The following is a 15,684-nucleotide window of genomic DNA, read 5'->3' as shown; positions in this document are numbered from 1 at the left end:
CACTGAGATACCTTGGCGCAGTGAAGCATGAATACCCCACTCAGACACATTACACTGACTCCGAGCCGACCAGTCTTTGATGTACCCATTAATGTCGAGCGCCAGGCAGGGACCAACAAGTACCATATTTTAACGTCTTTTGGTATGACGCGATCGGGGATCGAACCCGCGACCTTCCGCTCTCGGGCGGACGCTCTAACCACAACACCATGGATGCGGTCTGATAGAGAGTAGAGGCATGGTATCTCAGTGATATAGCACTATAAAACCGGAATTGGTCCGAGGCTGTACTTTTCATTTCTTTCTTTACTTTTCCAAACCTAAAGTTCCATTTTCCGATAAAAAGCCCCATGTTCTAGGCCCCAGCCAATGACGTCCACTTACAAGTCGAATCCGTCGACACTGCTGGCACAGTTGATCTTTCCGTTATTGGGGGGCAGGCAGAGGTTGGCAGGCGGAGTTACCTACCGCTGGAATAGACAAGAAAGGGAATATAAGACAGTTAGTTACACGTGTAGCGGTAACTTTTGTTCGTGTGTCGTCAAGCTTGTCTGTTTATTTCGTTTGTTGTTTAACGCCACATTCAGCAATATTCCAGCAATATGGCGGCCTGTAGATAATCGAGTCTGGAGCAGACAATCCAGTGATCAACATCATGAGCATCGATATACGCAATTGGGATACGATGACCTGTGTCCACCAAGTCAGCGAGCCTGATCACCCGATCCCGTTAGTCGCCTCTTAATGGGTTGCAGAAGACCCGAATTCTAACCCGGATCTTCATGGATTTTTTTTGATCGGCCATTACAAAGGTGTTCATGACTCTCAAACCTAATATTTGTATTCTAATCTATTGCATCTCTTTATTTGCATGTGTGTAACCCCACACTGTGTACCTGGCATAAAAAACCTGTATCGACATGCATATATCGGACCTTTAAAACAGAAGTGAACGCCTTTTCCACCTCACGCACTTCAACCTGCCCCAGCACCAATCTATTAACTCTACTGTTCCCCATGTCAATAAGCCATGATGAGTCATAACACTTATCTACGTTAGTTGGGACAAGTGTCTACAAAGAGAGCCTTTATTGTGTATGTACTACACATTGAACAGCGTTGCCTTCCTGGAGTGTAATTTGACTCGTTTGATATACAACCATTTGATATTTTTACTTGTTTGAAGCCAGAGTATGTGTACTCAACGCACGCATGAAGTGGTTTTATGACATTTATTGCTTTTAGGTAAACATAGTTTTGACACCAATGTCATTTTATCAGGACGAAAAGAACGCTGATGTGAAAGTGATGCCAACGTGCACTGTAAAACCGAGATACAAAATCGTTGAGAACCTGGATTCGAACCCGGAATCATAGGGTTAATCTGCTCTCTTAACATATGTTGATCTCCTCAACATACACCATAAGCGAAGATATTCGAGTGTACATGTGCTTGTTAAATCTGTACTCCACAATTACTTCAGGCGATGTGACACATGCATGAGGGACTAAGTTTGCTTACACCTCGCGATGAACAATATTTCAGTTATATCACAGCATCGGCATAATGTTGAAGGAAAGTCCGAAAAGATAATGGTCATACAACTTTACAACTTTCTTGTAACCCATGAACACGGGTTTAATGGTGCCAAAACCTTGATACACAATCAGGGTACATAGTGGGTTCAAACCCATGATCATCGATTCCTGTCATGTCTAAGAGAGGCAAACTCTCCACACTGATTAACGGCGTGTAACACGGCTAGGCCACTCGCGTCCCCTACTAATAAATAATTCAACTATTAGCGATATTACAACTTACCTTCGCGCTTGACTCGAGCGGCCCTGCAAAACAGGTAAAGAAAAAACTTAATGATTGTCGTAAATGTTGAAACCTTATCAGAAGGAAAAGGCAAGCGATCTGATAAGTAAAAACTTTCGGATCAACTCTACGGGATTTGTTTTTGGGAAGGGTGTTATCGTTAAAACGGACTGTTTATCTGCATTTATGAAGCCATGTTTCTGATAGGGTTCTCCGCTTGTGTGAAGTATTGACGCACCAGCCACTTAAATACCCTTACACATTGTTTGCAAAATGCTGCCTTTACATAAACGATTCATGCAATCTCATTTAACCTTTTCAAATCCCAATTTACTCTTTAGCGGCTATTCATTAACCACTGCAAACTTGGTGTCTGACTTGAAACATACGGCACAACAACCATGTAATCCGCAATCTCCCAAACAAATTCACTGCGGTTTAAGTTTACACCAACACGACAATCTTCCAAATGCATTACCAAATCTGGAATGTCTTTGTGATTTAAAAGTAGTTATCTTAACAAAAACACCATTACTTTCCAGGATATGAGAAATTTGAAATAAAGAAATACAGTACATTACGTCTGTAACGAACATGCTTAGGGACGATTTGACGGATATAACGAACTCGTCTTTTGATCCTGGCAACTTACGTTATTTTTTAATCTTTTAAGCGAAATACGTATAACGAACTACGGTTATGTCGAACTACAATTAGTGGTCACGTTCATTTCTATATAATCGTAGTTTACAGTAGTAGTCAATTTTGAAATTAATTTTTTGCAATTAACTTCACAATTAGTTTTCTGTCGAAAGCTGAACATGAACACCGGGTGTCTTAAAGAAATTGCAAGTAGGAAAAGCCTTGTCACCATTGACGTCAATATGTGATATACGGTCGTCATATTTAGAATGATAAGACAAGATTAATCCGTCGCGACAATCGTCCGTATGTAAACTAAATATAACGACATGGACACCTCCCCTCTACCAGTCTCCCCCAGTGCATGGCTTATCACACGCCGTGAGTGCCTGATTGAACTAACTACAGATAATTGACGGTTTCTCACATACTTCACAATGCACATACAGATGGCAATGTGCATTACACTGCTTCTGGGATACTTGAGAATCCTTTTCAACATTTTGTCAATCAAGGACATCTCACAGTGACACAAGGCAGTCTAAATTTTGTAATACAATTTATTTTAAAAAGGTAATTGAAGCATGAGCCTTATATATACCTTTAACAAAAACGTTCTTAATCTCATTTACAATGTCTCCATTTTGACTATCGAGAGATTGTTTGTGTGAAACCTGGAATGAAACGCCTGCTTTTTCGTAAACAGTCAAACATTTACACAGTTATTTTTATGCAAGATCGTAACACATAGTCTGCTTTGGTACTTGTAAAGTAATATTTAATCTGTTGTCTCGAGAAGTGTAAAGTTAAAGCGATTTTCCTTTGAAACCTTTAAAAGTAATTTGTCATGTATCACATTGAGCGCTTTTGATTACAGAATGTGTTATCTGTACAACAATCTACTGATTGAGGCTACCTCCGTCAATGATAAGTTTCGATTAATCTCGTCAGTTATATTTTTGGCACATACAGTTCCATTTAATATAAATATGAACATATTTACAAAACAATATAAGTAAAGTTTCTAGTATTGGAATCAAATGCCAATTCTTACGTTATGGTATTGGTAACGGTTAATGGATCAGATCAAACCCGAAAAAGGAAATGAAAGTTCTGCAGATACATTTTTCACACACAGTAAAGCAGTATTTCACTTTTCATGACACAAGATTTATAACCTAGCTCATATAACTGTTATTTCAATATGCATTTCGATGACTGGATTAACTGATATGTTGCGCGTCGTACCATATCAAAGCCGCACGTTAAACGAGAAATATTATTCCTCTTGTGAGTTTTTGTGATACAAAATCAGTTATTTTATATCCAAAGAAAAGTCTTGATAGAAACAGATTTTGAAAAGTAACATTAAAAAAGAAACTTAAGCGTATTGAACTTGAGATGCTTCATTTTTTAAATATCATTAAGCCAGGAATTACACAAACATAAATATACTAGGAATATACTTAAACTGGATTTAGAATATGCGACACATATAAGAGAATGTTTTCAAAATAATAAATAAGAAAAAAATATATGTACATGACATGAATCCTTTAAATTGTTCATGATATAAGAATAAATCTGAACTTACTCGATCGCCGAGAAAAGCAGGAGGCCAAGACTCAAGGTCTTAAAAGAGGCACTTGGTGCCATTTCCAAAGGTGCACAGATACCGCTGCGAAATTCCTTTGGCTGATTCCCTGAAAGACCTACTAAAACTTGAGACAATTGGCGCCCTAGCGCTTGTGAAGTTACCTTTAAAATGCCCAAACTTATATACAGAAAGTACTGGCACAGAGCGACCAATCAGCGATCAGCTGACTGGCGTCATTCGGCATTGCTCGGTTTCCAAGTAAAGGCTTCAGATAACGTTTTAGCCTACGAGGTAAAATCTTTTGAAAACAGTGTACAATTAAAAGGTACATTTATTATTGACCGTCAGATCTTATTCTAATTTTGATAAATATGACTATGGATTATAAGTTTTTGTCGATTTTCGTAAATTATGAGTTTCGCTATATGCTTGGTTCAGCAGTTTGTTATCTTAGATATTACCTGAAGTAAGATTGCATTTTGTTAAACTTGGAAGAGCATTCATACTTTCTTATCAATATTTTGAACACAATAATCAGATGACAGCTGCCGTATAATTTCTTAAAGGGAAGACGTTTATACATACGATAAATCAATCATCTCCTGGTATTAATGAACACATAAGATAGATAAGACAGAAATTGAACGTAAGCACTTGTCAATTAAAATGTTATCTGCTAATATTTCATTAACTGTAAACTGTCCTTTTATTAATGTAGGTAGTTTTTATACGTTGTACTTCAATCAGCACGGTATGCTGTGTGGTGTGTTGACAATATGATTACTAATCTGTGGGTGCACTCCCTGACTCGTGTCCAGCTGAACATACCCGGACATTAGGTAGTGAGACCTACAGTACACGATTCTCCACAGGGGAATATAGGGTAGACGTGGAGAATGAATGTTGTACCTTCAAGAAGGACCGATGTAATTTACCGTGGTTAAGTTCAAGGAATCTCCTCCATGTAATTGATCTTAACGACAATAAAAGAATTTCCATGATCGTACGAAATCTCTGCACATTTCATAGAAATGGAAAATACATGATACGTTTAAATTTATTAATTAAATAAATTTATTACGTTAAAAATATTTGCTTGCTTTGTCAACACGATATACAAATAACATAATTTTCATAATAACAATATATCTCCTGGAAACAGAATATAAGGAAGACGGAAACTTTTAAATGAATATATTTTTGTTTCGATAGTAAAATCTATTTTTTTCTAATACGGAAATGATCTTTGGTAAAGGTGTTCCTAAATCATGTTGGAATTCTAGGCAAGATCTGCCCCTCAGGAACATAGAGCTTTATTCAGTATTATGGCCACATGACCAAGAGTACAATTCAATAAACAAAATATAGCACATGGACAGGTGAAAAATGTACAATTTATACAGGTAAATATAGTTTAAGATAAATTACAATTTTTTAGAAATTTGCGTATAGTAAGAGGTCAGTTAATGGTTTGGGTGGTCATCCTCGGTAACTTGCTTGCTTGTGTGTTATTGTACACTGACGGAGCGGGGCCTTGTTTGTAATATCAATAATTGGTTTATCTGATCCAGGTTTGGTTTAAAAAAATAAGTGCATTACCTCTATTAAGATTTAATCAGGGTTTATGCGTTCAGGTATTTTTGTTACTGTTGAAGGATGCATCGAATCAGTTGTCCTTGTGATTTGGGGTGGGATAGAAGGTAGGATAGATGACCAGACACTATCTACTCATCAACGGGTCTATCCTCTTATATTCACCAGACATCTACTTTTTATGAACCAGTCCATCTACTTATATTCCCCAGAGATCTACTTCTCATCAACCAATCCATCCTCTTATATTCACCGGAAATCTACTACCCATCAACCAATCCATCCTCTTATATTCACCAGAGATCTGCTTTTCATCAACCAATCGATCCTCTTATATTCAACAGAGATCTACTTCTCATCAACCAATCGATCCTCTTATATTCAACAGAGATCTACTTTTCACTAAACACTAATGCTATTCACCAGAGATCTACTTTTCGTCAACCAATCCATCCTCCTATATTCACCAGAGATCTACTTTTCATCAACCAATCCATCTACTTATATTCACCGGAGATCTACTTTTCATCAACCAATCCATCCTCTTATATTCACCAGAGATCTACTTCTCATCAACCAATCCATCCACTTATATTCACCAGACATCTACTTCTCATCAACCAATCAATCCTCTTATATTCACCAGAGATCTACTTTTCATCAACCAATCCATCTACTTATATTCACCAGAGATCTACTTCTCATCAACCAATCCATCCATTTATATTCACCAGACATCTACTTCTCACCAACCAATCCATCCACTTATATCCGACAGAGATCTACTTTTCATCAACCAATCAATCCTCCATTTATATTCACCAGACATCTTCTCCTCATCCAATCCATCCAATTCCAATCCATTCACCAGACATCTACTCCTCATCAACCCATCCATATTCACCAGACATCACTTCTCATGAACCAATCTGACTCATGATCCAATCCATCCATTTATATTCACCAGACATCTAATCCAATCCATCCTTTATATTCACCAGACATCTACTTTTCATGAACCAATCGTTGTTTAATCGCTAATATAAATAGATTATTTAATCATCTAAATTTTCTTCTTTTCGTCCTGTCTGGACGCATTGTGCATTGTTTGAAGGTGTGATGTATAACTGAGTTTTGTTTAACGTCGCTTTGAATAGTATTCGAGGTTTATCGCTGAGGGTCTGCTTGATGAGGGAGGGGAGCCCGAAGTGATGCAGGTCGTTTCCCACTCTAGTACTGATAAACCTTGAAACACATTGAACCATAGAGTGAGTGAGTGAGTATGGTTTTACGCGCTTTTAGCAATATTCCAACAATTTCACGGAGGGAGACATCAGAAATGAGCTTCACAAATTATACATATGGGGAATCGAACCCGGGTCTTCAGCGTGACGAGCGGAAGCTTTAACTATTAGGCTACCCCACCGCTCCCTTGAACCATTGAAGGTAATAAGGCTAAATATCACAATACACTTGGAACAATTATTGGCAAAAGTATCGTGTTTTGAACTATCGCAATACTACTTTGCTGACAACATATCCCTGAACAAAGCATTATGCTTCAAAGCTAGTATAAGTTGAACTCTCTATAGTTGTGTATTGTGGAGACACGCGCACGCATTACACGAGCAACACGCGGAATAAATGGAAATGTGACAGACATAGCATAACTGATATGATACTGTTCCCTGCAGTTTTATCTGATAAAACCGGGAACTGGTGTTGGTTATCAGCAACAGATTGCATCCATTTATTCCTCATCAACGCGTGAAGATCCGGGTCAGAATTGATCTCCAGCAACCCATGCTTGTCTCAACCTGTGAGGTGCGGGCTAGAATTGATCTTCAGCAACCCATGCTTGTCTCAACCTGTGAAGATGCGGGTTAGAATTGATCTTCAGCAACCCATGCTTGTCTCAACCTGTGAAGATGCGGGTTAGAATTTATCTTCAGCAACCCATGCTTGTCGTAAGAGGAGACGAACGGGATCGGGTGGTCAGGCTTGCTAACTTGGTTGACACATGTCATCGCTTCCCAGTTGCGCAGATGGATGCTCGAGATGTTCATCACTGGATTGTCAGGTCCAGACTCGATTATTTACAGACCGCCGCCATGTCTGGAATATTGCTGAGTGAAGCGTAAAACAACAAACAAGACATACCCTTCTCATCCAGGGTAACACTGCCGATTGGGTATCGTTACTCTTTTGACTCAGACCGTCAACCGTTGATACCAAGCTTCTTTCTCGTCAACAGCGAGTGTTTTAATAATAGTGTTTTAGTAATATAGTTTTAGTGATATTGCAAAGAAATAATAAATGCGCTCGGAGAAACGGTTGTCCATGATGATACATATACAGGTTGCGGCCATGTCAAACATTAACGCTGGTGGGCTCATGCATGGGGAGCTCCTGAAACCCCGTCTCCAGTTTCCACTGTTAATTACATCCCTTGCCTTGAGAAGACGCGGAATCTAAATAGGGGAGATCACTCCAATTCAGGTCTTAAATCATCTCGGGTGGGTTTTCTTACGTTCTTTATAAACAAAACCATGGATTAAAAGTAAAGAGGTAATCTTTTTTTGTTGTAAATCTTATTTACATTTTCGTGTTTGCATGGACTCACACGCATAACAAAATACAATGTGCACCTATAACTCGACCTTTCTTTGTTCTATCGCACCAAGACATGTATGTCAACGATGGCGTAAAGTGCTATTTCATCAGTTAAAAAACACCATCAACTTGTTGTTTGCAGGTTACCCTCCTGCCTTCCCTCATGCAATCAATTCGTCATGAACGACTGTTCAGAAAACCATTGCCAGAGCTAATATATTATTGCATTGAGTCGTTAAACACATTAGCCGTTCCAGTTGTTCTTCAAAAGAAGTAATATAATAGAAGCAATTTGATTTCAATCACTCGAACAAGACTCCGACATAACAGAAAGGTCTGTTCACCTCATGGAGGAGAGCTTTGCAAATACAAGTCCCTACGCCGTTTTGTCCTCCTGACGTTTGAGAGTCGTTCGCACCCTCAGTCAAATATAGTTGAAATGGTGATTTATTGTTGGACATAGCTAGATGAAAGGTTCGACCGCGGTGGGTATATGACGAAAAGAAAGTTCAGGTTAGTTTTAAACCCATTGTTTGCGGTTTGGGACCCCGTGAGGTTACAAATATTTGATAATGAAGACAGATTAGTGAGGGAGTCATTGTGATACAGACATACTGAGACGTTCGTTTCGGTGGCGCAAGTATATTGACTTTGAGCTTTAATGGAAAGGCAGTAAGTCCGTTCACAGGTACGAATTGTCCACAATTTCTGTGTTCCTTCCCAACTTTAAAAGGTCTACATTCTATATGAGTGTTTGTTTGTTGTTTAACGCCTCACTCAGCAATATCCCAGCTATATGGCGGCGGTCTGTAAACAATCGAGTCTGGACCAGACAATCCAGTGATCAACATCATGAGCATTGATCTACGCATTTGAGATACAATGCCACGTGTCAACCAAGTCAACAAGCTTGACCACCAGATCCCCTTATTCACCTCTTATGGCAAGCATGGATTACAATTCTAACCCCGATCTCCACGGTCCTATATGTATGAGTGAGTTTTTTAATCTCTTTGAACAGTAGTTCAATTTATACATCTGTAATTTGACACTTCTAAATTTGGCGCATCAGTCATTAAAATGATGACCGATGCTATTCACTATTTGACTTCTAACCACATGTTAACATGTAGCATTCACTATTTGACCTCTAAACAAATGTTAACATATAGCATTCACTGCAGGTGTTTGTGACGGGTCCCTCCGTTGGAACAGGAAAGCGTTACCTTGGGTTAAAGATATTTCTACAAATTGTAGAACCTATCAGTTTGGATGGAATGTGAATTTCCCAAGACTCTTTCAAAATCATGTGCACCTAAAACTTATGCACAAACAAACAAAAATGGTCCTAACAATATACACACTACACGGCACTCTATTACCGCATGGGACGGTGGGGGTAGCCTTGTGGTTGAAGCGCTGGCTCGCACGACGAAGACCGGGATTCGATTCCCTAGATGAGCACAAAGAGTCCCCCGCCGAGATATAGCCGGACTATTGCTAAAAGTGGCGTAAAACCATACTCACTCACTCAATACAGTATAAATATACGTAAAAGGTTCAGGAGGTGACAAACATACTTCCAAGATGCTATGAGGCCATGGTCAACACATATCTGTACAAACATGGTACATTGCTCCTCACATGCTTAAGGGAGTCTGGGTTGCCCCAGTAGCTATGCGTGTCCTACGATCACATGTCCACGTGGCTTGGATCGATGCTTATACCATCAAACATCGGTTCACCTGTAGGTTCGGCGGCTTAGATCGATGCTCATACCATCAAACATCGGTTCACCTGTAGGTTCGGCGGCTTAGATCGATGCTCATACCATCATTCATCGGTTCACCTGTAGGATTGGTTCATACTCGAAAATGTACAGGCGGCCATCTTATTCATTTAGCTGAAATAATGACTGCGGTTTGAGCTAACAGACAAACATACAGTAGCTTGTAATTACTATTGTGAGATTTAATACAGTGAATTGCTCACTCCTTCCCTTTTTAAAATTACAACCCGGACAGCGATTGGTGTATGAAGTTGTTTTGTTAAAACTAAGCTATTTCGACAAATAGCGATTTCATGTTCATGGAGTCCTGATGTGGTGAGATACTCATACTTTCCACCACTGGTTTCCTGCATTATTCAGGTACATTTCAGTCAATGTAATACAAATGGTTTTAGTCTTGATTACGGTGTATGACAATATTTACTCACTGTGATATAAACATCAGCTCAATATTGGAAGAATCTCATGCAGGTCTTCTGTGAAAGGGGCGGTAGGTGGTAGGGGCAAGCCTTGGAGCATGATCGGCGTTAATCTGGGAATCGAACCAACGATCAGAGGATACTAACACGTCTAAGGGATGTCACTCTATAGCGGCGCCATAGAGTCAGTGAGTGAGTGAGTTTGGTTTTTGGCCGCTTTTAGCAATATTCCAGCAATAGCACGGCGGGAGACTCCAGAAATGGGCTTCACATATTCTACACATGTGGGGAATCGAACCTGGGTCTTCGGCGTGACGAGCGAACGCTTCAACCACTAGGCTACCCCACCGCACCGCGGCCTCAAAGATGACTGGCCCACCATGCCCCGTCTTACAGCCTAATTCGACATAAATTCAGCTTTAAGCCTTGGAGCATGATCAGCGTGAATCGGGGATTAGAACCAACGACCAGAGGATACTGACACGCCTAAGGGACGTCACTCCGCATAGACGACTGGACTGCCATGCCCCGTTGTAACATCTTTGAAGTTGAGGAGATGAAGAATGAGGACAATTTTATGGATATACAACTTCTTTATTCTGCACAGGCGACGTTTCGACATAGGTTTTAATGTCTGACGCTTGCTTGACAACGACATTAGAATCTATGTCGAAATGTCGCCTGTACAGAATAAAGAAGGAAGTTGTATATCCATAAAATTGTCCTCATTCCCCCTATGTAACAACCTTGTGCGACATATATTCGGCTCTTAAGGACCTATATTGGTGCCGAATTCCCCTGACTTCACTGCTCACTGCGTCCTCGAACCTAACCATTAACATACCTTCATTCCATTGGAAACGGGACTTAAGCAATAATTATATAACAACATGTATTGGCCAGCGCTTAATGACCGTCGGGCAAACCCTTTTGTCTAGACATGTTGCTATCAAACACTTCCAGAAATAACAACAGCAATCACTATATAACAGCTAGAAAACATATGCTCTATAAATATACTCATGCCAAGAATGGTTGTCACCCCCTTCCCCAATTATTTCATAGTTTTCTATAAACACATGGTCATGATTAAGTCGTAATTGTACAATCGAGTTGGGCAGAGGTTTCTAGGGGATGTGGAAAGGATTTTTATCTTTTATTCACGATACATTTGTGTATTCATGTCGCACGTAGTATACACAAAATATACATATTAGATAATTGTAAAAAAGATGCACATAAACTGTTTTCCTTTGAATTTCAGTCTTGAAATGCCCTTGTCACGTAGCGTCACGCATACACACTAAAGACCAGTGAAGATCCGAGCCTACAGCAACCCATGCTTGGCGTAAGTGGTGGCTAACGGGATCGGGTGGTCAGGCTCGCTGACTTGGTTGACACATGTCATCGGTTCCCAATTACGTAGATCGATGCTCATGCTGTTGATGACTAAATTGTCTTGTCCAGAATCGATTATTTACAGACTGCCGCCACATAGCTGGAATATTGCGGCACTAAACAATATACCAACAAACAAATAAACTGAATTAGGCGCATAATTGTATTGTGGTAGACACTCACACAGGATATGTCTTATAGCACAAACAGCTAAATCGTTTACATATTCCATGAAGAAAAATTGTTTTATTTAAAAAATGTAAATATAATATAAAAAAATATGTTATGTTATAAAGTGCAAGGAAAAGTGCATAAAGAAAGCATGAATGTATTTAATTAACTTTACTATATAAAACAAAAATACATTTTACAGTTTGTCTCAGCATTTTTTGCATTGTTTATTGCCGCTAAAAACAAAAACGCAACAAAAACCATTGTCGCTTTTTTCAACGAGTCGTGTCTCTTTTGGAAGTAGAGCTAAGCCGAGAGTATCAAAGTTTTAACTGATTTACTTGCATATACGGGTTCGTGGGGTTTCTCCGTATTAACAAGTCGTCATACGGAATGATCCTCACTGCTCGCTGTCAGTTCAATATCCACTTATTTACATGGTACACCGTCATAGCAGTTGCTTGCGCGATCACTTCGGCTGGAAACATTCCGCCATTCAGAACGAAGGATCTGTAAGCTCTTATTATTTCTAAACGCGTCAAAAGCTGTATGATTCCCCCAAAGTGAATATTAATTGGCACTTAAGTGATCGAATTCCTGCGTTATCATATACAATGACGCATTAAGAGGAATATTTGTGTGGGATTTAGTCAATAACGTAGCCAGTGTTTTACTCTCACATATGACCAAGCTTAAAACAAAATCTTCTGTCAGCATACAGGCGGTAGGGTAGCCTAAAGGTGAAAGCGTTCACTCGTCTAGGCGATAGTCCGGGTTCGATTCCCCACAATGGTTGCAATGTGTCGAGCCCATTTTTGGTGTCCCTACCTGATATTGCGGGAAGGAAAGCGGAATAAAACCGAATTTACTCACTCATGCAATCAGGCTTGGTGGCATGCAGATACTGATACCAACGAATGGCTGTCATTTCGTGGATTGTTTTCTCTTGTTTAAATTGATATTTCTTAAACAAATATGAGCATTATACGTACCATTAAAATGATCTACAAACATTTCCATAGCACTCACATTGTTGGTTTGTAGGTGACTACGTATGGTTTCACGCCGCTTTAAGCGATATTCCAGCAATGTCACGATAGGGGCCACTAGAAATGGGATTTATATGGTTTCCCTATTTTGTAAAACGCTAAGTGAATGAGTGAGTTTAGTTTTACGCCGTATTAGCAATATTCCAGCAATATCACCGCGGGGGACACCAGAAATGGGCTTCACACATTGTATCCATGTGGGAAAATTGAACCCGGGTCTTCGGCGTGACGAGCGAACGCTTTAACCAGTAGGCTACCCCACCGCCCCTTGTTAACACCGAATTAACCAGTAAACATAAAACTACCATTATAAAGCTTCCCCAGAAGCACTGAAACTTCGTTTATAACGAATACGCTTACATTGAACTGACGAATATAACGAAGCATTTTTGGTCCCGGTTGTTATAACGGACTACGGTTATATCGAACTAATATTCGTGGCCCCATTGAGTTCGATATAACTGTAGTTTACTCTACTTTCAGTGGCCACTGGGGTGTTCCAGTACACACATTCTTACAGAATCCCAATGTTGTCCCCTCAATACCCCACACACGTACCCTGCTGGTATTACACACATAAATTCTACTTGTCGACAACAATGATTGTTTGATGCACGAGGGGGGAATTAGCCCCCTGTTTATTTCGTGTCTATCACGTGTTAATTTCAACAAGCTGCACCTGTTCCTCTCGGCATGCAACATGCTCTGACATTATTTGAGGCTTGCCTCAGATCAAAGTGCAGAATCATCTTTAAGAATAACAAAGGATTTAAGAGATTTTAAGGTACAAACGAACGTACGTTTTCTGCGAATATTTCGAAAGGTTAGACAATTCGCCCTGGGTGAAGCTTTCAGTGCGTGACATTTCCACTTTTGTTCGCGTCAGAGAGAATAAAGATCAGGTGCAATTTCGAATTTTGGCTTGTACAATTGTATTCTCGTGCGTTTCTTAAGGTGAACAATTGACAAGCCTTTGCATGTGTTTGTGACCGGTGCTAGCGATGGAGCAAGACACACTTTCCCCCCAATACCTGGTTTCCTCACTATTTGATAGACAGCATTGATAATTGAAACACCATTTCTTTAATCATGAGAAATCCTTTGTACAAACAGGGTCCATTTAACTGTTCCGACCTTCGCCGTTATATCATTGAAAAATGTCTTGAAGTGTGAAAAGTAACATAGCTTCTGGACGACGTAACACCTGTTACCACCGACCAGCCACAGAAAGTTGTGTTCTCCTATATGTAAGGTAGGAATTAACATAAGTGTGTTACTATTGAAAAGAACGTTTTAATGGTTAATGGTACTTTGGGTAATATATATACTTTCTATACAAAATTAATAAAATTGCAAAATTATCAAATTAATTTATTACGTTCAAAATGCAACGTCTTTAGGTGGTAAAATTTTAATACACTCGCGATGTGTTTTCTATTCTTTATATACTCATGCCAATAATGGTTGTCACCACCACCACCCCCAACCCCAACCCACCCCACCCCTCTCCAATAAAAAAAAAATGAAGGGGTGACAACCATTATTGGCATGAATATATTATTTTCCTGGAACAACCGTTAAAATAGTGTCAAGATAGCTTATCGCAATCATTACAGTTATGGCGATACCATGCACAAGTCTGTTTTGTTTGCTGCTAATGTTTGCATTCAGCTAAAATAAAACATAAACACGTGATCATGATAAAGTCATGATAAAATTGCATAATCGACTTTTAGCAGAGCTTTCTTATGGATGCGGAACGCGTCGAGTTTGTTTATGAGTACATTTTTTAAATATTACAGATATATTTCTTCAAGTGACGGAAAACAACACCCTGTGCCATGAATGCCGAGGACGTAAATGCCGTTGATGTTTGACGTCACCAATGAAGTAGTCCCGCCCCACAGATAAGAGCCCATGTCTCGGGTGACAGAGTGGAGAAGCGCTCCTTGTCATACTATCACCGTGTTGCCCCCAGGCATGAAGTCGCTACCTAATCATTGACATCGTCAGTGGGGGTCTGACTCCTCCGGGTTCGTGTGACCGATGCAATGAAATCCCCTTTTACTCGCACAATACAACCCGTTCACGTCAAGGAGTTTGGGTTAGTGCAATGTCAAACTATTGTTGCCGGCTCATAAACGAGTCAAGTTTGGAGGAATGGTTTTACAAACATACACACTATGGAATCCAGCGATTCGAAATCCCCTGGTACGTTCCAGACGAAGAAAGAGAAAACATTTGTTATCGGTACAAAATAAGGACCTTTAGTTTACACAGGATGTCATCATAGATTCGATGCAAATTGTGTGATGCAAAGGTGATTAGTATTGCCGAAGAAAAAACTCCACCGTTGATGTTTCGAAAGTCATTATAAATAACATTTCTACAATATTTAATGAATTTAACTAAATCATAGTATAGTCAGTTTAACTAGGTTCGTTAATGTAAATTCCTTTATTCGATTGAGAATTTTGAGTTACTTAGGATTATGAAAAGCTTAGATGACTATCTATGTTCGACTTTGTGTTTAGTGAGTGAGGTAGTTGTTGAGTGAGTGAGTGAGTGAGTTTGCAAGCGTAGTATCACAG

At 39.6% G+C, this 15,684-nt stretch overlaps 1 protein-coding gene and 1 long non-coding RNA gene across 2 annotated transcripts in view; both read right to left on the bottom strand.

Annotated features, from left to right (window-relative positions):
- LOC124260596 (mucin-5AC-like) overlaps positions 1-431 on the bottom strand; it is a gene marked incomplete at its 5' end in the record, with an annotated part of 42,511 nt that extends 42,080 nt beyond the window's left edge. The window contains 1 exon segment of the mRNA XM_046694918.1: positions 385-431. Within this exon segment, the coding sequence (XP_046550874.1) occupies positions 385-431 (47 nt within the window).
- A 1-nt stretch (position 432) lies between these two features.
- LOC124260555 lies at positions 433-4,196 on the bottom strand. The gene is made up of 3 exons (XR_006894123.1): positions 4,059-4,196; positions 1,823-1,845; positions 433-470 (listed from the first exon to the last, which is right to left on the bottom strand). It is a non-coding gene; the product is annotated as an uncharacterized LOC124260555 (long non-coding RNA).
- Positions 4,197-15,684: the final 11,488 nt, after the last annotated feature.

Source organism: Haliotis rubra, unplaced genomic scaffold, assembly GCF_003918875.1.
Source record: "Haliotis rubra isolate DU_JTF1 unplaced genomic scaffold, ASM391887v1 Scf77, whole genome shotgun sequence".
NCBI classification, from domain to species: domain Eukaryota; kingdom Metazoa; phylum Mollusca; class Gastropoda; order Lepetellida; family Haliotidae; genus Haliotis; species Haliotis rubra.
This window is presented reverse-complemented; position numbering and strand designations above follow the sequence as displayed.